This window comes from Primulina huaijiensis, chromosome 5, assembly GCF_012295235.1.
Source record: "Primulina huaijiensis isolate GDHJ02 chromosome 5, ASM1229523v2, whole genome shotgun sequence".
Lineage (NCBI taxonomy): Eukaryota > Viridiplantae > Streptophyta > Magnoliopsida > Lamiales > Gesneriaceae > Primulina > Primulina huaijiensis.
Genome location: NC_133310.1, coordinates 3927579 through 3952327, shown reverse-complemented (window position 1 = coordinate 3952327; position 24749 = coordinate 3927579). Strand labels below are relative to the sequence as shown.

General features: G+C 34.5%; 4 protein-coding genes across 5 annotated transcripts; 1 reads left to right on the top strand and 3 right to left on the bottom strand.

Annotated features, from left to right (window-relative positions):
- The first annotated feature begins 1791 nt into the window (after window positions 1-1791).
- Window positions 1792-5518, top strand: LOC140976435 (mitochondrial phosphate carrier protein 3, mitochondrial-like). Its single transcript, XM_073440581.1, has 6 exons — window positions 1792-2329; window positions 3808-4169; window positions 4526-4569; window positions 4670-4884; window positions 4961-5085; window positions 5241-5518. The coding sequence occupies exons 1-6, from the start codon at window positions 1973-1975 to the stop codon at window positions 5281-5283; spliced, it is 1146 nt and encodes a 381-aa protein (XP_073296682.1). The 5' UTR covers window positions 1792-1972; the 3' UTR covers window positions 5284-5518.
- Window positions 5251-11252, bottom strand: LOC140976434 (uncharacterized). 2 transcript variants are annotated; one of them, XM_073440579.1, is made up of 14 exons: window positions 11053-11252; window positions 10865-10925; window positions 10572-10709; window positions 9484-9581; window positions 9097-9180; window positions 8481-8614; window positions 8207-8279; window positions 8070-8115; window positions 7758-7867; window positions 7555-7662; window positions 7364-7423; window positions 7094-7155; window positions 6698-7010; window positions 5251-6264 (listed from the first exon to the last, which is right to left on the bottom strand). In XM_073440579.1, exons 1-14 carry the CDS (start codon window positions 11131-11133, stop codon window positions 6058-6060), a joined length of 1575 nt encoding a protein of 524 aa, XP_073296680.1. In that variant the 5' UTR covers window positions 11134-11252; the 3' UTR covers window positions 5251-6057. The 2 variants fall into 2 exon arrangements, with proteins under 2 accessions (XP_073296680.1, XP_073296681.1); XM_073440580.1 differs by having other exon boundaries at window positions 10868-10925.
- A 2092-nt stretch (window positions 11253-13344) lies between these two features.
- Window positions 13345-17686, bottom strand: LOC140976433 (long chain base biosynthesis protein 2d-like). The gene is made up of 12 exons (XM_073440578.1): window positions 17426-17686; window positions 17283-17348; window positions 16658-16746; window positions 16240-16385; window positions 16024-16148; window positions 15852-15945; window positions 15595-15758; window positions 15091-15252; window positions 14305-14431; window positions 14030-14196; window positions 13774-13881; window positions 13345-13598 (listed from the first exon to the last, which is right to left on the bottom strand). Exons 1-12 carry the CDS (start codon window positions 17549-17551, stop codon window positions 13503-13505), a joined length of 1470 nt encoding a protein of 489 aa, XP_073296679.1. The 5' UTR covers window positions 17552-17686; the 3' UTR covers window positions 13345-13502.
- Window positions 17687-19955: 2269 nt separating this feature from the next.
- Window positions 19956-21003, bottom strand: LOC140976044 (CASP-like protein 1F1). Its single transcript, XM_073439889.1, has 3 exons — window positions 20705-21003; window positions 20475-20598; window positions 19956-20381 (listed from the first exon to the last, which is right to left on the bottom strand). Exons 1-3 carry the CDS (start codon window positions 20887-20889, stop codon window positions 20160-20162), a joined length of 531 nt encoding a protein of 176 aa, XP_073295990.1. The 5' UTR covers window positions 20890-21003; the 3' UTR covers window positions 19956-20159.
- Window positions 21004-24749: the final 3746 nt, after the last annotated feature.

The window sequence follows — 24749 nt, the reverse complement described above, 5'->3', positions numbered from 1 at the left end:
AGTTACAATAAAAAGAGTAAAAAGATATAGTAGGTCTTTTGTGAGACGGTCTTAACATTGCTCATATTTACAATAAAGAGTGTTTTTTTCATGATTGACCCAAATAAAATATATGTCTCATAAAATTGATTTGTGAGATCGTCTCACCTGAGTTTTCTTGAAAGATATATTCTGGAACACTGGAAATAAAAATTTTAAAATTGTGCACCAAGTAAATATGATTTTTTTACTTTATACACTATCAAATATTCAAATAATGGATGATTGCAAAATTTTAGCTTCTCGATATGTTTCAAAGAATCAAGAAGCTCATTCTCTGGTTAGGATCAAGAGTAGGTCTCTTGTGAGACGGTCTCACGAATCTTTATCTGTGAGACGGGTCAATCCTACCGATATTCATAATAAAAAATAATATTCTTAGCATAAAAAATAATAATTTTTCATGGATAACCCAAATAAGAGATCTGTCTCACAAATTACAATCCGTGAGACCGTCTCACACAAACTTTTGTCTATGATCAATTAGGTTGGATATACCCTCTTATACCTTTTTCCCGGATGCAATTGCTTTAGATTTATCTTCATAATTTATTATTTATTATATTTATGCGTATGTATGTACACACATAACTCCTTACAAGTTTTTTTTTTTAACAAAAATTCCTTACAAGTTTCTATATCTATAAATTCCTGTATCTTGCTTAAATCAAAAGTCAACGATCATAATTTTTCTTTAATTTATCGTACACATTATAATATTTTCGTTCTTGCAACATACGTAGCGATCTTAAAAATGAAATTACCACTTGCATTATTTAAATGTNTGTTATATTTGTCACAATTGGAAGATAAGTGTCATATCATTGGTGAACACAATGATACGTACGATTGATGGTCAATATAAAAACCTATATATACAGTTAACTTGTAAATTATCGTTTTATGTCGTTTTCTAATATTCTTTTACACCGAAACAAATTAACAGACATTCTTAGACATCTTTTTTCCTTCATATTTATACTATACAGATACCAATTATATTATATTATCATATTAGAGTTATTAAGATAATAATTTAACCTATTTAAAATCTTGTTTTATATAAAATCTTAAGTTTATTTTATATTAATTGTATTGATTTTGTAACGAGTTTGCTATTTTCTAAAACACCCATTTTTTCAAATTTTTTTTTAAAATTTATATTTAAATTATTAAAAATATTATTTACGCAATATATATTCGCATGATATGTGCGTGCAAATGACTTCATTTTCGTCATCATCAGTTATGTTGTTATTACGTGGTATATTTTTATAATAAGTGTTTTGGTTTTCAAACTAATTGATTTTTTTTCTAACATATTATAAAATAAAAATCAATTATCAAATTCTACGAAGGAAAAACTGATCTTAATATAATTATATTTAAAATAAAATAAATAATCATGAGTAGGTCTCTTATAAAACGGTCTACTGAATCTTTATCTGTGAGACGGGTCAACCATACCGATATTCACAATAAAAAACAATATTTTTTATGGATGACCTAAATAAGAGATCTGTCTCACAAAATACGACCCGAGAGACCGTCTCACACAAGTTTTTGCCAAATATCAATAATCATTCGTATAAAAGTCATATTGTTGCCTTTTTTTTGTTTTATTTCAATTATTCAATAAATAACAAAATAAGGTTATTTTGTAAATAAATTAAAGTTTAAACTTTATTTATTCAATAATTATTTAAAATAATTAATTATTTTTCATTATAGAAGTTATTTTCTATTAATAGAACGCGAAGGGAGGACCAATTCCAATTTCCCTTTGGAAACGCAGCCATTTCCGACCAATTCCAATTTCCTCGGACCTTCATTTCTCCTTTTTCATCGATTCTTGCAAATTCATTTCCATTCTTTCTTCTCTCCAAAATCGCAAACCAACTACCGCAAATCGTTTCAGGAAAAGTTTCGAAAAATGGGCTTCCCTGAAAAGTCGTCAACGCAGTCTTTGATCCCAGGTTTCCTTTACTCTTCGTCGATTACATCGAAGAGATACGTGAATTTGGAACAGAATCTGGTGCCGTCCGGTTTCAGTTATTCATCCGGACCGTCTGTTCCGACGCCGTCAATGGCTGGGATCAAGCAGAACTTTGTGATCCCGGCGCCGAAGGAGAGCAGGATAGAGTTGTTCTCGCCGGCGTATTACGCAGCTTGCACAGTCGGAGGGATCTTGTGCTGTGGCCTTACTCACATGGCTGTCACCCCTCTTGATCTTGTCAAGTGCAATNTACATATAAATATACCTCTTGATCTTGTCAAGTGCGATATGCAGGTTATGGCATATCCACCCATAAATATATATACATATGTATACATACACATATACGTGTGTGTGTGTGTCTGATTCAAGCGTCCCCGCATTATTATAATTTTTCTAGAAATTTAGATGTTTTTAAATATCAAAAATATTTTTTAAGAAAGAATGATTTTTTTCTTCGTAAATTTTCTGACCTTCAGTTTCATCACAACGTAGAATTCCTGCCTTCCTGGCTGCTCAACTATTCTTTCATGCTTACGTTCAGAAAATGAGTTCTATTTATTTGAACTTTTTTATAGAAACTATTAAGTAATCTGATGTGAACTCGCTGAAATGGATGAGCCGGGTTGGGAACTCCAACTGATCAAATCAGTAATTTATAACCTTTGGGAATTTGAATGAAGATAATGTCTTCAATAGCAATTGCAAACAAGGAAATGAACTCGTAAATGGGCCGGAGTGGTGTCCAGCGTGGCCGCTCCGATGCTTAAGTCAGCAAACTTTTAGATGAACACAATCAATATGTAAATGATTGAGTATTCAAAGGTTTTAGAATCCTTAAATGAGAATTATACCTGCTATTTATATTAGAAAATAGGTAGTTACCTCGATTCCAGCGCCACCTACTAAGTATGGCAAGTCGACTGCCCATACTCTAGCTTCTGATGACTTATAGGACACTCCAGATCCAAGTTGCTCTGACAAATTAGACTGCCTGTATCAATCATACTCGAGTGTGGTTCAATTCTCGAGGTGGCCCGGGTAGTCGGTTACCCGGATGTTTGTATGAGAGCTCGGGATACGATAACTGCCCGGGAAGAAGTGAAGTGCTCGGGAAGCTGGCTTCTGATCTGGGCTTTCCAATTAATATCTTGGGTCAATGATGACCCAGGCCTTTACATGGGTATCATAATCATTATTTGATATGATCGGGTCTCGAATTAGAGATTTTTTTATGTTTTAATGTACTCTGAGCAGGGTCTAATCAGATCTTTTTTTCCTCAATTCATTTGCTAGAACATTACATGTTATCTAGGAAGCAATAGGGGGGAAATTTAACAAAGAGAAAAAAGAAGTCATTATCTTCATCAAATAGATTACGAGGATGATTATTTAAACTTCTTCAAACATTTAAATGTGATATTTGGGTTGTTCTATTTAAGGTTCTGGCCTCTCTGGTTTAAAATAAGATGCTCCATCTCAATTTGAAGATTATATCTTTTTGCATTGTTGAATACAAGCCAATATTTTTGAATTAGGACAGCACAATGATCTAAATGACAATGTTCTGATTTAGGATTCAATAGATAATATGGTTATATGTTATAATGGGAAGTGCATAGTTTTCTTTGGTATGGGAACTTATAATCGACTACTTTTTTCGGGGAAAAAAGATTTGGAGCCTACTTTCATGCATAGATTCCTATCTCGTGATTCAAAAGATTATATTTTCTTATGTGTTGAGACTTGAGATGTCTTCTTTTGCTCCTCAGATTGATCCTACCAAGTACAAAAGCATTTCCTCTGGTTTTGGAATTCTACTGAAGGAGCAAGGAATCAGAGGTTTTTTCAAGGGTTGGGCACCAACCCTGCTCGGGTACAGTGCCCAGGGAGCATGCAAGTATGGTTTCTACGAATTTTTCAAGAAGTATTACTCAGATATAGCTGGTCCTGAAAACGCTGCCAAGTACAAGACCTTGATCTACCTTGCGGGATCTGCATCTGCTGAGGTAATTGCTGATGTTGCTCTCTGTCCTTTCGAGGCGGTAAAAGTTCGAGTTCAAACTCAACCCGGATTCGCTAGAGGGTTATCTGATGGATTCCCGAAGTTTATCAGAGCTGAAGGAACTTTAGGGTATGGCTGAGACTCGATCTTTTTTCATGCTATTTTTCCTCTATCATTATTGGACGAGTTTGAAGGCATAAACACTTGCCTTAGAAAGTATTCTATTAAGCGGGGGATTTTCAACTATCATTTTAGTACAAAGCAAGAAGCAGCTTTGTGTTTGGAATACAGGGAAAAGAAGCCCTTTATTTCGTAAAAATAATTTGAAACAAAAGCCTAAAAACTATATTTAAAGGCTTCCAGATTTTGAATGTTTAATCGCAACCAAAGACAAGTTTTTCAAGAAAGTCATCTTCTTGATACAGTTTTCCATCCAAAGATACTCTACTTGCTGATATTACGATGAATGGTTCTCTTTTCTGCAGGCTCTACAAAGGGATTGTACCACTTTGGGGACGACAGATTCCATGTAAGCTCACCTTATTAGAGTTCTTTGAGGAAAAAAAATAGTAGTTAGCCCGAGTAATTTGATTTGATTGAGTAATGATCATACTCGATCAATATTGTAGATACAATGATGAAATTTTCGACATTTGAGAATATTGTGGAGGCTATTTACAAAAATTATATTCCGACTCCGAAGGATCAGTGCAGCAAAAGCCAGCAACTGGGCATTAGTTTCGCTGGTGGGTACCTGGCTGGAGTACTGTGTGCCATTGTTTCACACCCTGCTGATAATCTAGTGTCTTTCCTCAACAATGCCAAAGGAGCAACAATGGGCGATGTAAGTATCGATGACAATTTAAAAATTGTGTGTTATCGACAGCTCGTCTCATTGTAGTGTTTTTCTTGTCTCCCAGGCCGTGAATAAGCTTGGTTTATTGGGTCTATGCACTCGTGGCCTCCCTTTACGTATTGTCATGGTTGGCACTCTCACTGGAGCACAATGGGGCATTTACGACGCATTCAAAGTTTTTGTTGGGCTGTAAGTTTGTGCAACCATTGATGTTACATCTTTTATAACACTAATTGGTATCAGCATATGTGTTGAAAGGTGGAGCTTCACCAAACGTAACAGAAGATTAGCTCTGATATATTTCTTTGCTAAATTTTTCACTGTGGAGCCTTATGTTCTTGCAGGCCTACTACCGGTGGTGGAAGTCCTGCTCCTGCACACAAGTGAGATGAAATCAACAAAATGTTTTCTTCACTGGAGTTGCAGATGGGTTGGATTATGTACCATTTTTACGAAGCATCTGTTCGAATCTTTTAGGAAATTTTGCAGATATGGTTGATTCATTTTGATTGTTATAATAATCGTAACGAGCTAGCTCGAATCGAACTTCAACATTTTCATATTGTGGTGACCATGAAAGTGAGAATCCTTGTGGTCAATAAAACAATACATACTTCCTTCATCATATACAAATCTCTGTCTACTTCCAAGATATAGGTTTTAAGTTTTAACACTAAGTACACAGACATATGTAACCTATTATATGACTCCTAAAACAAAGGTTGTATTGCTTTAAAAAAAAATACTAAGCTATCAGATCTGTTGGAACAGATTTCGTGGTGCACCAAAAAAAGTAGGAGTTTTTTACTAGAAAAATATAAAGAGAAACAAAATAATTTAAATATTGTCAATAGAATGAGTTCCTCTACATGAATAATACATTTAAAGGGCTTTGCCTAGCATACTTATACTGTCTAGGAGAAGGCCATGTTCCGCCAAAAACTGATTCGGTACTTTTATTCAGCCGTGTGATACCCCAAACTGCTTCCACTCCATGATGCTATGTGGCTGCTAATAATCCACTTGGCGCGGGTTTCCACAGAGTTTGGCTTAGTGCTGTTCTCAAGAATGTTTCGAGAAAGGCTTTGCAGGTCCATTCATGGACGAACGCACATGTGAGGTCTTGTCAAGCTCAAATTACTTTTTTCAAGTTTAAACAAATCATTTTTTAAGTCTATGCTCGATGGGGTATAAAGTATCAAAGATCACTCTCGCAAACACATGCCGCACTTCTTTCAAACTTCCAAATGCTAGTTCTTCATAATCGATCTTACTACCGCGTTTTGACGCAAATCCTTTTTCCCTCCCACCTTTGACGCATTCAAAAATCTTGCACACCCTTAGATACAATGCCAGCGGGAAGAATACCTGTTGATAAAAGAAATGGTAAGAGGAATTTCATCAATTTCCAGAATGCTCAAAAGTGAATAAACGAGTCAAAGAAAACAAGCGTTGGATAAATGAAAGGTGAACAGACCTACGTGACAACTAAATAGTCCAGCGTCATGTGGTTGGTTTTCCAGGACATAGTTTTCAAGTCACATCATATGTGAAAGGGTTTGAATGAGAAGTTGGAAACAGACCATAATTTAGCATTTTGATATAATTATCTTGATCGCGAAAATTGGAATTAGTTTTTTTCCATATGCAACACATCACTTCCATAATTCAATATTGAACAGAATACCATGAACCATAAAAAAGTCGTGAAAGAAGAATTAGAGACTTCCGCTGCTGTTCAAACAAACAAACAAAAATGCAATGAGCTTACGAGGGGCCAAAGGCATATAAAAATGCTTACAAGATCCGAAAACGGAGATTTGGGATATTTAGCCATAGCCTGGGAAACAAAGTACTCGTCGGTCATATTGGTCAGAGCACGTCTTACAGAACCCGCGAAGCCCATAACGTCATCTACTAGTTCCTCCGACTCGAGGTATCTAGGTTCCAGTAGTTCACGAAAGCTATTATCATGTTGTTTAGAGATACGTCTTGCTATACTTACAGCTTCCGATAAATCTCCACCATTGTGGACAGCAAGGCTAAATGCAGCTATCACCAGAGGATCTCTAGGCTGATCCGACAAAGCTTTATGAAATGCCAAGATAGCAAACCTGATGAACTCATTATTTAAACAATTTGAAGCAACTCAAATTTTCTTATTAAGTACACAACTAGAAATCTTCTATATTCTTACCATAAGCTATTATGACATGGCCTGTCAGGTGCCAGAAGTTTATCAAGGTTGGAGAATAAAGACTGCAAAGTAAAAAATTTATGAGTTGCCAAAACTTGTTTAAACTCATTGTACAAACAATATACGTGCATGTAGGCACATATGATTCTATAAGAACACAACCAACCTATACGAACATTCTCACCACCTCATGTTGGAATGAAACCATAGAAAACATCAGAATCTAAGTGACTCGTCTTTTTTAGATAATGAAGGCATTGAAACAATTACCAAAAGCATGTTATACCGCTTGTCACGTCTCCGGAAACCATGGTTTACAAAATATGCTGCCTGCAAAATAAGGCTCCATACTCATGATTTGGATGACAGAAATTTGCAGACTGAATATGGGAAAAAATCAATATGAAGCTACTCCAACAATAGCTTTCCAAGACCCAACACTTTTGATGTATACATAATACCTGAATAGGTAATATTATTTCTAAAAGACCAACTTTCCACAATAGTCTCAACGAGGCTTCTGCAGAGCCATATGCCATCATGTAATTGACTTCCATCAGAAGCCTTCCCTGTGTGCATAATTAACCAAAGAAATGTCAAGTATCACCATACAACACAGAGCGGTTAAAAACAGAAGGAGAAAAGCCTTCTCAGTAGTCAATACCCTATCCAGCCGTAGAATTGAAGTAGATAATTTTTTTAAAGCAAGAGCTGTCTCTCTTGAAAATCGAAAACCCAATCTTGCAGCAATTCGAACAGCACGAAGAATACGAGCTGCAGAGATGACACAGACCTTTTAATGCCAATAAAAAGGAAGAGAATAGTTAAGTTAACTTTCTGGCAATAACTAAAACCAACAAAAAATTACTTTTAATAAACATTGTTTTGACAATTTAAAACTTGTAACATAAAAACATGAAAGCATTTGGACAAATACCATAATTACTTTATTTTAGACTTGGTAGTTAGTACTTACCACAATCCTCAGTCAAGGACAGAATGGCAGGTTTAATAGTTTGTACCTTCAATAAATATATGCATGTAAATAAGTAGTACAAAGTAACAGGTTCAAGTAACTTAAAAGTTTACAATAGCTTAGAGATACATGCACACTTTAGCTTTCCTAATATCATTTACTCCGCCCGTGTAGTCATACACCAACCTTTCATAAGGGTCAAACATCAGTCTGGATCAAGAAGAAACGAGATTCAGCAACTTTGAATAATACAAGGATTTAAGTAATTCAAACCTAAACATTCCTATGCAATTCACCCTCCGACATATAACAAGTGCATAAATGAATAAACAAAATAGAAGAGATTTCAACAACATAAAAGCAGAAGTTGTATTGAAGAAGCTATGAAACTAATAAAGCTGATTTAGCAACCCATTTATTGTAAAATCTCTCTGAAGGCAATTTCTCCAGCGATTATAATCTTTCTCATCACAACCAACAGGTTTCTCAAGATCAAAGCTCAAGTCTCTCCCAAACCTTGTTGCACGGGTGCTAAAGCTTGAAACCTGATTCATAACGCAAGAAGATGAAATGAAAGAAGAAATTATATTAAACCACTTGTGGTATCGGTAAGTAGCTATATTAATCCCTCTGTATTGAGAGTTGCACTTGAAATTCAAATAATCCAGCAGTCCCACTCAATCATTTCAGCAATGTTAAACTAAGTGGAGGCCAGAAAAAATTGAATATATTTGTCATGGCATTGAAAATCATGGAGAAAAATTGAAAAAAAAGGTGGTGGTGGGGGTGGGGGTATGGAGGGGATTTAAATGACAATTGACGGAATGATCAATCACTATTCCTAACAGGGACACATGTACAGAACAATGTTACTGAAGAAATCTTGTCTTTAAGAAGAAATTTAATAGCTGATTCAAGCACTAGAATTAGTGAATATAAATGTGGCAGGTCCAAAACATGATGAGTGCAAGACAAGTAATACAGCTACAAATCTATATATTTAAAAACTTCAACTAAGTAGACGAACCTCCACAACGGTATCATCAATGTGCACATGACAAATTGGAAAACGTTTTCCAATCATCTCACATCGAGAAAATATTCTCATTACCTGCAAATTAAGAATGCTTCTTCCTTAGATAGTTAATTACAGAAAGTGCAGAAATGAAACTCTTGTACCATTTTTTGCCCAAGCAGACAACCACTGTTTTCTAGGAATCTCTTTTTAACATGGTGGTGCCTCAGTGAGTGACAAAATTTTAATACCACGACAATTTGTAAAACAGGTTCTGTCATACATTATTAAAAAACAATCTTATAACATTTTTCGGACATCAACCTGTGTCAGAAACTCCATAGCATAAAAGAATGATCACATCGATCTAAAATAATACAATAACAATATAAGGCAGACCTCTTTTAGTTCTGCAGAGGTTATTATATCAAAATCCTTCGGTATCCGTTGCAATATAAGGTCCCTCACACAGCCCCCCACAAGGTAAACTTCAAACCCTACAAAACAGAGAGGGAAAATAATAAATTCAACTTAACATGAACAAGTAACATACACGGAAGTGCCAGCAAGTTGAACTCCATATATAGGACAACAGATATTCCGTACTTTACATTAATAAACCAACAGAAACTGGAAGAAAACCACAGAAAAAAACAGCAGAGACGAAAATACAAAATAAAAGTTTTACTAATGTCTGACCAACAAGTTTGGTGCTTCATAAATATCAACTGGTGTCTGCATGGCTCAAGAATATATTCCTAGAAATGGGTGATGACGGGATTCGTACCCTTGATATGCAAGAGGTAGGCTCGTCTAGTCTAGTAAATATTAATGCCAATAAATAAATAAAAAAATCTCACAGAAGCAATGAATTGATAACAATCCTCAACAAACAGGGAATTATTTTATTGATTTTTAACTAAAATAACTTTATCATACTGATTGAAGAGATTCCAGTAATGGGCCTATGTATTAGACAGATAAACTGCCCAAATGTTATTGAGTTATGAGTTGCAGAAATCTGCGCCACGATCACCTGACAACTAAGGAAATGATAGTGTCATAATCATAGTAGATGGATGCTTCAGCCAAATTGAGACACACCAGGAATCACGTATAATAACATAATGTCCCTCCATCCAGGCCATTATTATTCTCTTAACCAAAAAGAAAAAATCTTGTCTTTGTTGTACAGTAACATAAGGTTCAAGAATGTATCTAAAAGACTTCAAACCTTTCCCCAAAGTATTATCACAATTACATGAACAAATTAATTTAACAACATTCCTCCCTGTATCCTTACTTCCCATCACGCTGAAACAATAAACAGACTAAAAGAGAAACTTCGCTGGTTTCCATTTATCGTAACTGCATCACCATGGGACTCTATTTCAGTTACTCCATGAGTTATACACCAACAAAAATATAAAATAAATCGAACTAAAAAAGAAATGTCATTTAGAATTATTGGAAGGTACATCAATCACCTTTTCTTCTGAGACCATTTAGAACAACTCTCGTAGGCCTTGAAATTTTTGAAGTACTAATTCCAAGGTCTTTGGACTTAAACTTTTTCCACTGTATCGCCTCCTGATGCACAAGACCACCACTCTGGCTATCAATCACTAAAAGTTTAAAAACAGAAAAGAAAAAAAAAAAAAAGAGTAAGAACAGCAACAATGGCCATACTGAATCATATAACTAATGATAAAACAAATATCAAACTTAATAAACAATTACGAATCAAATGATATAAGGAACATTAAGGTTGATTTCTCACCACCTTTTTCACTCTCTGTTTCATCAAATGCTTCAATTGTAGCCGTATATCCCACCCTTACCTTAAAGATAGTAAAATCAATCGCAAAAAATAATTTACAAAATCTTAAAACTGAAATTTCAAAAAAAAAAAAAACACTTCGAAAACTGGCGCCACATTTTCGCAAGATGAACGAAATGGTAGCATACCTGGAGAAAACATTGGCGGAGAGGCAAGCGGAGAGGATAATACGGGAGACGAGAAAATCCTAAGCCAGCTGAAATGGCCATTAAAGTGGCATCCAATCCCAATTTGGGGTTTATGATTTTAGAAAATTAAAAATTATTTAGGGTTTATGTTCAATAAACGCATATCCGATCGCGCTTACTGCTGCTATTGAATTATCCAATTTCAGAATTAAATATTCAATGGGTTTATATAAATATATATAAACCTTAAAAAATTGAATTTGATTGATTATTATAATAAACTAATAAATTTAATGACTTTAGAACATTTGTTTGACATTAACTTTTAAATTCTTTGATTTTGGGTCAGAGACCATTTTTCAAAATTTGAGTTTTAACTTATTCTTATTGAGTATTTGAAATAAAATTTTTGAGTTAATTTAAATCAAATATTTTCTATAATTCCCATTTTATTTGAAGTTCAAATTATTTTAAAATTTATTTTCCATAAGAATAAAGATTATTGTTATTTGCTTTGATAAATAGGAAACTTGATTTTGTTCTCAGGAGAAGTCCAATTGTTACATCCCTCTAAAATACAAGCATTTTTGGGAGCCTAGATGTGAGACTTGTTATAAATTATAAATATGGATTTTTATTTCATAAATATGTTCGAAGATATGGAGGAATTATTTGTTTCATAGACGTGAATTTCCAAATTTATTGTGGTATGATTGATTTGTGGTCAAGTTTATCAATGACTTAGGTGATGATTGTAGTATAACAAGTACATCAAAATGTGTTAGCTCTGTCGGGTCAACGTCCCGTCATATAAAATAGACGGGATAGGTTGATGAAATATCAACCCATTTGGCAGCGGAACAAACAGATTGATAGTTGGGACGGGCTGGCCGCGAGATTATGATTTTATTTATTTAGTTAATTTATTAACTTCTGTCTGTATGTTTCCATACACTATAAAGTAACGACACACAAATCAGAACCATTTCTCTTACTCATGAAAGATCAAATGTTCTTGAAATAATTGGTGGAGATGAAAAGAGAAGAGATTGAACAAAAGATAATAGAATTTAATGATAGATGAATATTAAATTGTAATTATCATAAATTTGTTTAGGTTTTTCAAACAATATTTTATGAACTCTTAATTTCTTATTTAATGTTATAAAATATTGTCTTGAAATATTAATTCATGTTATTTCCTTATGTTTTTTAGTTTTTTTAAATATATGTGTGTGTGTCAGCCTAATCCGTGACCCAAGGACCCAAGATGGGTTGGGTGGGTTGGTCTGTCCAATCCCACGTGATGATGGGTTGTGGCGGGTTGCGAGTTGACCTGTTTTAATCAGACAACTCTACTTAGACATTAGGATCCATTTGATTGTTTGTCTTGAGAGTCCTCATTAAATATGTTACAATCAAGTAACAGACATATAAGAATTTTTTTTCCCGAGTAAAGCTATGTTTATAATATGAATAATATAAATTTAACATCAGGGTTTGTGTTTTACGTTATTGGGGTTGTTCTCGTTGATATGATCGATATCCCATACATTCGTGCAGATCGATTTGCATGTTATTACACCTATTGATATCTAGTTGATGGCCGACCCAAGCACGATGAAAGGAAATTGTCAGCCAAAGGATTTTCCAACTTTTGTGTTGGAGTTATTGGGTGGCGAGAAATCAGTTAGTGTTTGAAGGAAAGCAAAAATCTGTTACTGATATTTTGGCTTGTGCGTAGGGGCGTTTTGACCTCATTTTGCAGAGATGTGGGCTCTTAAGGAGGGAGTATTGCAAGCAATCGATCGAGGGTGGCGTGCTTGGATTGTGTAGAAGTATGCTGTCAATGTGGTTCGGGCAATGAGAATCCCAAACCTTTCTCGATGGAGGACCCAATTGCGGCAGTGGTGTGAAGTTGCTGCTCTCAATTTTCATCTGCTATAATATGCCATTGCCTACGTAGTGCGAACCGTGTGGCTCATGAACTCGCCCGTCGATTTTCAAAGACGCTAAGATTTTAATTATTCTGAAGCGATACTTTTGTACCTTCAAAAATTTGTAATCAATGACTTGGTGCAGTATTAAAAAAATTTTAAAAAATGAAGAATTCCAAAACTATTTTATGACTACTATTTGAAATAAGAAATCTTTTTAAATAGAATTTTCCACAGCCAACAGTTATGGGAGTGTGTGAATCAAATTCCAGGCATGCAACGTCTCCGTTGTGAAAAAAGAAGTTAGATTAAACTTTGTGGGAAAGCAGGGTAATATATTAAAAAAATACACGTATTTATGGATTCAGATATAAATAACAGATATAAATAACGTGTTGCAGTTACACAAGAAATGCAGTATACTACTCACTGTACAGAAAACAAACAAAATTTCAGAAGACAACGTTGAATCTCCTCATGGAGATGAGACGATCTCCAAGAAGTCGAAAATCTTCACTCCAGCTTAATTCTGTCACCCTCCAACGGAGGTTTCGTGGGCTCAGCAGGAAAGTATTTTATGCCTACAAGGTCACCAACACTGCTGATAACCTGATACAGATTCAAAGAGGAGTTAGTTTTAACGGTGCTGCATGGAAAAAAAAAATTATATATATATTAGTCTTTCGTCAACGCTATTCTCGTTTTTAGTCCTCTGCAGATACTCAAGCCAACAATCTGGCATTTGGGCTGTTGCATGTTGACAATAATTTGATAAGACCCTGACCTCTAAAGCGTTAACAAGGTCTTCCTTTGAATGAGCAGCAGAAATGCAAATGCGTGCACGGGCCAACAATAAAGGAGTAGCAGGAAAAGCAACCGTGACCACAGCCACCTGCATAGCATAATCACAAATTCAAGCAAACTTAAGAGTGAAATAGTGTGAAACAACCAAACAAAACAAAATTACGCTTGATGATGGACTGTTATTCAACTGAAAATAAACAACACGTGGGAGGGGGAGGGGGGCTTAGAAAGCTTACATTCCGTTTGAGGCACTCTCGTGAAAAAGCAGGAATTTTTGCCGGATTATAAAGCATTATGGGCATCACGGGGGAATCATTATCCCCGAGAACTTCAAAACCCATTTTCTGCAATTCTGATCTGAAAAAGTTGCTGTTCTCACGGATATTTGCCAGTTTCCGAGCCCCTGCAAAAACAATGCATCAGGTTTAAGAAAAACACTTGAAAGAACATGATAGATGCCAATGACATGACACGGCATGGTTTTACAACCTAGCAGTAAACCAAATTTCACCTCTGCTAGAGCCATCTTCTCCAAGAATAACTTTAATGGAAGAAATAATTTGCTGTGCAGCTGGTGGTGATATTGATGTTGCATAAAGATGAGCAGGGCACGTGTATTTCAAGTAATCAATAAGTTCCTGAAGAAGTGTGATCATATGTTATAGTGAACCATAGAGAAAAAGTGAAGCAATATCATAGTTCTATTCCAAACATATAAGAAAAGATTAGTATTTTACTCCGACAAAATCTTATCAAGCTTCTAAAAGATCTATGTAGGCACAAGCACATTATACCGATACATGAATTTATTTCTCTAGGGTGAACCCTACAAGGCAATTAATAGATCAATTGAAAATGAGATATAGTTTTGACTTTTTGCTTGAACGCATTGTTCTTTTAAAAAGTAGAAAATATGAGTAATTGCTAGCAACAATGGATCAATATGAGCAGGGTGTTCCCACATATTTTAGGTGAAAGTTGTTTGTCTTTAAATTAATCCTATTTGCAGAATACAGTCAGACTAAAATTCTGTGCCACATTTTCTGTTGCCTTACTAGCGTCATAACCCAATTTTTTTCTTCCATACACACTTCTTCCAAGGTCATGTAAGTAAAAAGGTCATTTGTGCAAATTAAATATAAATCATGCATAAAAATAGAAACTACCAAATAAAATAAAATGAATAAAAGTTGTTTCCTAATATTAATTCACACAATTTATCAGTGTGATATTCCTTTTGCCTGTTGATAAAGGCATATTTACAACCACATACCAAAATAGTACTCATGATACAAACCTTAGATCCCGCTATATAACCACCACATGACCCAAATGATTTTGTGAAAGTTCCCATCATAATGTCCACATCCGCCGTATCAACTCCCAATAGTTCACAGACACCCCTCCCAGTTTTCCCAACAGCACCAATGCTGTGAGCCTCGTCCAGATAAACATATGCCTGTCGTGAAAGGAAAAATTGGTCGGCACAAGACAGGAAATACTGAAAAACATAAAACTAAGTTGCATAAGTTGGCACTTCGCATCATAACTCATATCTTCAAAATCCCTTTCTTTCTTTTCTATTCTTCTTTTTTGGAAAGAAAATAAGAACAAACCTGACAAGTTATACGAGGTCAGATTTTTCATAGATAGGCTAATTCAAAACCATATGCCAAACAACTATCAATCATCAGGACTATCGTATGCAAAATTTATTCATCACTTCCATGCAAGTTACAAAATATAAAAGAAGAATAAGATAAGAAAGAATATGGGAGATAATATATAGCATGGAATCTACCTTGTACTTCTTACATATGGAAACAATTTCGGGGAGCTTGCACAGTTCCCCTTCCATGCTGTAGATTCCCTCCACCACGACAATTATCTTTTTCCAAGGTCTGTGTGTTCTAGGCTGTCCCTCTGCAATTTGTTCCCTCAAAACCTTCTCCAAATGAGATGGTGCTACAGAAAAAGTAACATTAAACTGTTTAAGATTAACTGTTTTATCATTTATCATGATATTTAGCTCCACAAGAGAAGAAAATTTTAGCTAACTGTTATGCTGAAAGACTCGAACAGTTGCCCCAGATCCCCGAGCGCCGTTAACTATAGAGTTATGGTTCAATGAATCACTGATGATCAAACCTCCCTGCAAACAACTGATACTCAGAACAACACACAGTTGAAAAGGAACAAAGTCAATATCAGTCACGTCAACTGCCGATACCTTCCCAATTAATACAGGAAGAATGGCAGAATTTGTCACATAACCCATGCCAAAAACTATGGCAGCTGGCTTTCCTACGAAATTTGCTACACAATCCTCCAATTCAATATGCAATTTGGTTGTACCTGGTTACAAAGTTTCTCAAATCTAAAGTCAAATTTTGCAGCATGACATGTCCGAGAAAAGGGGATAGGTATCACCAACAAACACATTTACCTCCATCAGCCCGGGTACTACAGGTGCTCGGGAAAAAAAAATTCAAGGACTCAATTACCCGAGGTGTGCAGTATTCATCTGCTGCAGCAAACCCCAGATAGTTATACGAACCCAAGTTGAGGCACCTAGTAACTCTTGTAGTTCGCCTACATTGAATACCATTAAGTGAGGATGATATTTCCAATTACAGAGGCTCTAAAGTTGAGAAACCTTGTTTCTGAAATAGAAATGGCATATGCTTTAGTCTGATGCAAACAGCATGCACGGTAGTTCAAAACCCGAAGCTAAAGTGTTGGGATTCAAAGGACCTATTATTTAGTTTCCCCAGAATTAACGCCAACTAATCATGTCATCAAAATATCAGGAAGATATAAATTCACAAAATACCACGTCTAATTTTAATGACGCAGACACTTACTGCAGAGTTTTGTTATTGTCCTTGGAGACACGCTCCACCACATCAAACCAAGCATCAGGAGGGCTTGATATTGGTCTGTTAAAGCAATCCTGCATCAATTATCATGTGAACCTCATATTTTTTATTGGAAAAGAAGAGGCATTTCACGACTCCCAAAATGATTAATCTTGTTGTTTGGTCATACGTAAGAAAGATGGAACTATGTTCTTGATCATCAGTCTGACTCTGCGAATTTTTTTATAACTTTTGCTAGCCCTTGCTACAGCTCTTTGCTTTTTTCCCAAAGAAAACAATCTAAGTACTAGAGAGGAAGGGATCAAAATACGTTTCCGTTCTACCGCTTTCATTTTTACAATAGGCCCTTTCATCAACAGGAATTGGAGGCTTGGAGCGCCATAAAACAACTTTAAGATAAAGGAGAGAGTAACCAGTCCTCGATTTACTACTGCTAAATAGCGACGAAACACACGAGAGAAAGTATCACTGGCAATTCAGGAACCCCGCCAATAAAAAAAACACGATTTAAACACAGATCAGAACAAAACAAACCGAAATAGAGCTAAATATTCCAACTATAAAGGAAAACAAACTTCAGATAAATAAGCTGAAATTTCGAAAAACAAACCTGAATCCGTAAATACAGCCGCCGAATGTAGAAATCCTCAAGCCCCAAACATATTGGAGCATAACCCTTACATAACAACGAAACAAATGATCTCATAATACAACTCAACGACTAGCATACACGTTCGTAAGAAAGCAGGTTACCTGAAGGCTGCTGTGAGACAACCGATCGACAATCTTCCGGAAAAAATCGCGGAACTGTCCGAAAGCGAATAGGAGGCCGTAGCTAAAATAAGTGGTCAAAGCAGTGACGTACGGGATGGTGATCATCTTCGAATCGACGGCGGCGATCGAGGATAGGAGCCTCCTTCGCTGAGATCCGCAGGGAGAGAGAAACGATGATTAGAGAAAGAGTGGTCCCAGAGGGAAATGGGTCGCGAGATTTACCAGTCCACCTCTATGTTCCACTTATACACAATCTGCGCTGGACTGTAGGATAACTGATTAAATGGATTTGTTGGATATGAAAATTCCATCTTGTTTAATATTTTTACTCAAAATGGATTTTAAAAAAATACCCATTGCATAAAATAAATACTTCTATACATCATCGACCGTCAAAATTCGAATTTATTAAATTTTGAAATTTTTGATTCGCTACGAAATGGTATAAGATAATTCTCTTATACCATATAATTTTATATTATAAAGAATAATTATCCGTGGTTGGTGGGTCGGTTATGGGTTCGAGATGCAGTTTTTGAATTAAGGTAAAATTTGGACTGAAATTATGAAAGATAATTTTATTGATTATGGAATGATTTAAATGCCAAGAATAACACGATTTCGAAATTTTAAAGCACAAAATACATGTATTTTCACTCAACTTTTCAATACGCTCTATTTTCTGTGTCTATGTGAATGATGGTGTGTGCGTGTGTGAGAACTGATCTATGAATATAACACAAAAGTGTTCTCATACACTGAGAATTTTGCTTCTAAACTAAGCTGATGACATGTCCTATTTTTCTCTCGTTTTCCGATCTTCACACACACTTTGTTGATGGTCTTGATCTTGTATTTATAGAGACTACGTGACCGTTCATCAAGACTCGTCAAATATGTCCGTTGCAGTTTGAATACTTGATATTTATGTCTTGTAATTTCTGACAGTCATTCTGGAACGTCTCGATTTTAAGTTCTGCTGTAACGTTCATTATTATCCTTTGACTGAACAATTACTTTTCTTAATGCGCACAGCTGGATTATACTTAGATAAGCTTGTCTTGTTCTGCAAACTGGTCGGCTCCTAACTGATGCTCTGAACTGGTAAGCTGAACTGGTCTTGAGCTGGTCTGGTGAAATCAGTTGGCTCGTCAGCTGAACTGATTTCACTTATTCAATTGAACCAGTCAGCTGGGCTATTCACCAGTTGAACTCTTCATCAGCTGACCAGGCTTCTGAAGGTCTTCTGCTGAACCATCTATCAACTGAACAATCAGTTGAACTGGTTAGGTTTGGTTGACACTTTCAGTTTCCGTCTCGATAGCTTCAGTTTTGACTCAATAGCTTTCTGCGCACTTATGTAAATTCGTTAAAAACAAAATAACAAGTTTCGTTAACATCAAAATCAAGATTGCGAACAAAAAATATTCCAACATAATTTTTTTTGTGTTTGGTTAGAACCCAAACCTTATATGTTGGATTGGGTATTGTGTAGTTCAGGCACTCGGTTTATTTTAAATTTTTTATTTTAATTTATAGATAAGTTTATATATTTAAAATAAAATAAAAATGTGTATTTTTAGTTGATGATGCTAATATTCTAATTTTTTTTATTTTTAGTGAGTATATATTTTAATTAAGTAGAAATTATAAATTTAATATGATACATCTTTATTTTAAAATTGGATAGTATCCGACCCGAACACTAAATAACAAGGGTGCTTTATTGTTTCGGGTTAAAGTTTGGGTATACAAATATAAATTCAAAACCCAAATAAATCGGGTCAGTACCCACCCTTAAGTATAAGTAAAAGAAATCATATTCATTTAATGACTGAGAATTTTAGATTTAGATATACTTTTTGAACATTTGTATAAAAAAATATCCACACAATCAAATTTGAATATAATGAAATTTTCATAAAATTCTGCGAGAATAAAGGCATTTACAATGTCTGTGATATTTAATTACCGATTTGAAATGCCTTTGCCTTTAAAAATGGCACTTTAAAAATTAATATTGAGGCTTATTTTATTGTATTGCATTTTGTTTCATTAAAAAATAATGATATTGTGGGAGAGAAGTATTTTAGGGAATTTTTTTATATATTTTATTGTATTGTCTTCAAAGAAAATGTGAGATCATCTCACAAAACACATATTCTATTTATTTCTTTTCTATATAAAATATAGATAAGAATCAAAGAAATAAACTTCATTTATTGAATATTTAATTCCAAAAATTCATACGTTAAAACGATCAATTTTATAATGTTATATATCAAATAGTAAGAAATCATGTAAAATCAATGTCATTAAAAAGCTGTAATAAATTCGTTTTGTTTAATTATTATTTAAATGGATTACATAGTAAGTATCATTAAATAAATAGAGTATGTCTCTTATGAGATGATATCACATATTTTTATTCATAAGACGAATTGATCCGATCCATAATTATCATGAAAAGTAATATTTTTAACACAAAATTTATATTTTTTCATGAATTTCAAATTAGACATATGTTCACAAAATTGATCCGTAAAACAGCAGTACGAAATATATATATATTGTCATAAAACCCTCAACTCTATTACACGACCTCGTGTGCACAACAAACACAACCAGACAAACTACGCCGCCGCCACTTCAAGTTCCATGAAAAGGGAGAAAAAAAACCAATATTCTGTGTGTGTTTCATCTTCTTGTCCGATCAAACTTGTATCTGGCGCGATTTTTTGGCAGAAATTATAGTAAGAACCATGTAGAAGACGACGCTGAAATAAGAAAGTGTGGTCGCCGCCGCGCCTCTGTTGCAAAACGGAGGAAAGTGGTCGCACAATGGCAGCCAGCCCGCTTCACTGACTCCGTATTTCCCCACGAAACCTATCGCCGTGGCCGCCGCGCACCCGGCCATCAATAAAACAGTGATAATCTGTCAAAAAATTTACACCAAATTTAACCGGTTAGTGCTAGCTAGCGGGATCTTTGTGGGTTATTTTCGCAAGATAACTAGTTGATTACTCACCAGATCGTGAACGAACATGGCAAAGTAATTCGTCGGATTTATCTCTGTGTAGCCGAAGATGGAAGCAAGAAAGAGAGAGACAACGGAGAAGGCGCACGCTATGATATTCGCGTACGCAAAGAACCTGAAAATAATCAACCAAAATACCATTAAAAAATATTCTGTAAATCGAAAATCCCATAAACGTAAAATTTCGGGGAAAAAAAAGATTCCCTTAAACAAGATCTTACTTGAAAGCGGAAGAGTAGCTGTAACTGGCACTGACCCAGATACCGTAAACCAAAGCATTTTGCTTGTTTGTGAGCATCATCCATGCAGCGGCCAAGGACGCTGCAAAAGACAGAATTCTGAGGGAAATCTGTGTCAAAAAGAAGATTTTGTGGGTTTTCAGAGGTGAGCTAACAACTCCTGCCATTATTTATGACGGTTTCCTGAATTTTTCGTGGTTTGGGAGCAAGAAATTGGAAATGGGCGATACAGAAACTGATAATGGCGGATGGTTTGAGGTATTTATATCGGCAAGAGGGTTGAGTATTGTTCAAGATTCAGAAAAAATGTGGTTTTGGAATCGCTGGCAGAACCAGCAAGATAGTAGAGAGATTAATGGAGAGTTTACTCGTAATTTAGACCACTTCCCATATAATCTGATTAAACGTTGGATTCTCTTCATTTTTTTAAAGAAAAAAAGAAAAGAAAAAAGAATATGATTTACTTCTGTTTGGTGAATATAATTTGGAAATATGGCTTTATTTTGTTCGGAAACATTGAATGTCAACTAATTAGATTTTTATTTGAATAATTCGGGTTGAAATCGAATATTTTATTTCAACTTTTACATGTTTAAAGAAGCTGATTATTAAGAAAACTACTTAAAATTATATTATATATAATTTATCAAGTTTAAAAGTATAATTGACAAATTAAATAATAAGTTACTCAAAATTATTTTGAATTTAAATGAAATTATATATCATTTGTTAAGTTTAAAAGTATTATAAACGATAATTATTTATACTATAAGTTACTCAAATTTCTTTTGAATTTATGGGTAATTAGAGTGTTAGCATAATAATTTTGGAAAAAAGTATAAGATATACATATAATTATGATTTCGAAAATAAGAATAATATCAATAGTCATAGATTAAGTAAGTGTAATTGATATATAAAGTATGGAGTTTTTTTTTTTATGACGTGGGAACCCGCAACCGTTATCTTCGGTGCACACTAAATAAACTTCGAACTAAACAGATAAAATGTATTGAGCAAACTTTGTTTGACAGAGTTATCCGTGAAAGTGTTGGGGAGGTAATCAAACTTACGATAATTGGATTTTTGGTGCTAGGTTTGATTTGATATGACCGATTATCTGTTCGAATTCAACTGAATCAAAATATATGGAGTATAATATAATCCATTGATCATTATTTATTACGCAACAATGATTCATTTTATAATACTTAGTTTCCCATACAAAAAATATATATTTACTCTTCAATTACAAATGCTGGATATATCGTTATAAAATATGCAATTTGTTACGTATAACTAAGTTACTAACTATCACAAATATAAATAATCATCCTTGTGAAAAAGATTATGATACCTAGTTAATCCGACCTGACCCAGGTTATAGTATGCCCAACCTGAGTCATCAGATGCCCGAACCCTTTCACTAAGATTATGGGCCTAAGGCTAATCCAACATGCCCGAGTAAATGCCCAACACCTTAAATAGAATTCGAGTTACCTCATGATAGAGAAGAGTCCCTCAAAAAGACACTGTTCGAGCAGCCGAACTGAAGCTACATCAACCAGAGTTCACGTCAGCATTGGCGATGGATAAAGTCTTTTCATATAAAACTCTTGAATAGATCTTTTGCGATAAGGGGAGAATCCCGAGAGAAAAGGGATATACTTTTCAAATTCATAATTCGCCAAATATAAGATCTGATCATAACGAATTTGGAATTTCTGGGAATTTTCCTTACTAAAGTTCTCTCCATATAGGAGACTTGCTTTCCTTGAGTCCTTGGCATACAAGGCGCTTCACCTTAGCCCTATAATACCAGGTATTCTCTACAACTTTATACACTCAATCATTGCGTGCACAAGAACTACTTTATTTTTGCACGATTAAATTTGCTCCCGTACTGACTTAACATCGAAGAGGCTACGATAGAAAAACTTTCGGTGCCTTCTAACATTTGTTCATCCGTGCTTGATTCAGCTTTGTCTTTTATCGATCAGGGAGTCTTGCTCGGATAATTATATATGTATTAACCAGAAATCAAGAGTAATTTTTGATCATCTGACTGAACCTTAGGTATGTGAAACTTTTTGAATCATCAGTTGGTGTCGTCTATGAGAAATTAAAGAAAAAACGCCGAGATTATTAGAAGAAGACATGGTGCACGTGGAAGACGTCGTGGCGTCAACCAAGGAGATCCCACCCGAAAAAATACTAATCAAATCAGGATGATGGAAATACTCCTCTGCCACCTCTTCCACCTGGTTTTGACATGGCCCAAATTGCTCAACTGATCACCGTTACCGTAAAGCAAGTTTTGGCCCGAAGAGAAGCAAATAATCCTCCGCATCAGCCTATATAATCGAATTGTTTTGATACACATTTTTAAAATTTTAAAGCATGTGTGGAGTTAAAAGTAGAACGAGCAAGTTATTTCATTTAGGAACACAATACAACTTATTTTGATGTGAATGATATAACTTCGCGTTCTCGACTCATTTATCGCTAGACTCGAGTTTTGAAATAATTTGAGTTAACATAATATTTCTTTGATCCACATCTATCAATTTATTATCTCGTATTATATATCTTTATCATCTGATCAAATGAGCTATATGGATCAACAATGAAAACCAACATCTTTCATCATAGCACAACAATTATATTAATACTCTCGTGAAACCACTTCACAAGTCAACTTATTGAGACGAATCTCTAAGTCGACTCGACTCATGAAAAATATTATGTTTTATGTCAAAAGTATTGCTTTTTATTGCAAAAATGTCATTTTTTTTAGTTAGCTAATTAATAAATGTTGTGTAATATATGTTAATTTAAGTAAAAAAAAATTTACTTTTATTAGGGATGGGAACGAGTCGGGTAGTTCGGGCCTAGTACCCGATTTGTCGGGTAATGATTTTTGATACCCGAACTAGACACGATTTTTAAACACTATACTGGGACAAGTTTCTATCCCTTTATTTAATAATTATATTACTACTAATGGGTAAACATAGAACCCCCTCAAAGCCATACTCTCAATTTCTAGATTGTCGTTAAGACTTTATTTTAGTAGTTTGAAAAATTGTCAATATAATCCACTTATTTCATTTGATAAGACGAATTATTTCTTCATGTCTAATTTGTTTTAAAAACTATACTTCCATTATATCAGCTCTTTTAAAATTTAAAAAATAAGTATTTCTCGATAATCGTATTCAAATATAAAGGTAGTCAATGGCTAACAAAAAAACTATTAAATATTTCAGTCTTTTCGTAAATAAATAAGTATCCAAACCACTATAGCATTGAATAAGTTAACCGCAATAGTCATACTAAAAAATGGATTATATATTTAAATGCGTGTAGAGCTTACTATGGAATCGGAAGAAAAGAACTTAAAATGACTTCAATATCGAGAGTCTGAGATGTCCTGGTTTCACTAAAAAATATATAAAGATGAAATATTTGGTTTTTGAAAAGATTTAGAGTATGTTTGTTCTAAGACGGTCTCACATATCTATATTTATGAGATGTGTTTGTCTGCTCCATACTTACATTGATAAGTAATCATTTTGTTTTTTGAAATTAAATCTTGTGATTCGATAATTACTTGGTTTAGAAAAACCATATTTTGCAATGAAACTTTATACCAACATATTTTTTCATGACGTGTGAACCCATAACCGCTATTTTTTGTTGCGCATTAAGTATACTATCAGACTAATTAATAGTAGTCTGGAAAGTATGAAACGACGAGTAAAACAAGAAAAATTTATACTACCGTATTGAAAATATAACCTAAGGTTATCTTATGCTTATAATGTTGGGGAAAACCCATAAACCGCAGAATCCATCATGATAAATCATTAAGAATTTGACTGAAAACTTAAGCGGAAGCGTACCTGATGCCATAATCCTGAATTCTTTAGAACGTGCCTTGATCTTCCAGATCTACGCGCTCTTTCTTTGAGAGAATCCTTTAATTTTCTCTTCAGAACTATTTTCTTAATGGGAGAGAGAATAG

Excerpts from the sequence above, each read along its gene's own strand:
- LOC140976434 (XM_073440579.1), bottom strand. The coding sequence starts at position 11,133 with ATGGCCATTTCAGCTGGCTTAGGATTTTCTCGTCTCCCGTATTATCCT. Across the intron at positions 7,663-7,757 it reads CAATTCTACGGCTGGATAGG|GGAAGGCTTCTGATGGAAGT; the intron begins GTATTGACTACT and ends TTATGCACACAG. Across the intron at positions 7,424-7,554 it reads AAATAATATTACCTATTCAG|GCAGCATATTTTGTAAACCA; the intron begins GTATTATGTATA and ends CTTATTTTGCAG.
- LOC140976044 (XM_073439889.1), bottom strand. The coding sequence starts at position 20,889 with ATGGCAGGAGTTGTTAGCTCACCTCTGAAAACCCACAAAATCTTCTTT. Across the intron at positions 20,599-20,704 it reads AGCTACTCTTCCGCTTTCAA|GTTCTTTGCGTACGCGAATA; the intron begins GTAAGATCTTGT and ends GATTATTTTCAG. Across the intron at positions 20,382-20,474 it reads CCATGTTCGTTCACGATCTG|ATTATCACTGTTTTATTGAT; the intron begins GTGAGTAATCAA and ends ATTTTTTGACAG.
- LOC140976433 (XM_073440578.1), bottom strand. The coding sequence starts at position 17,551 with ATGATCACCATCCCGTACGTCACTGCTTTGACCACTTATTTTAGCTAC. Across the intron at positions 16,747-17,282 it reads GGCTGTATTTACGGATTCAG|GATTGCTTTAACAGACCAAT; the intron begins GTTTGTTTTTCG and ends TAATTGATGCAG. Across the intron at positions 13,599-13,773 it reads ACCTTGTTAACGCTTTAGAG|GTTATCAGCAGTGTTGGTGA; the intron begins GTCAGGGTCTTA and ends AATCTGTATCAG.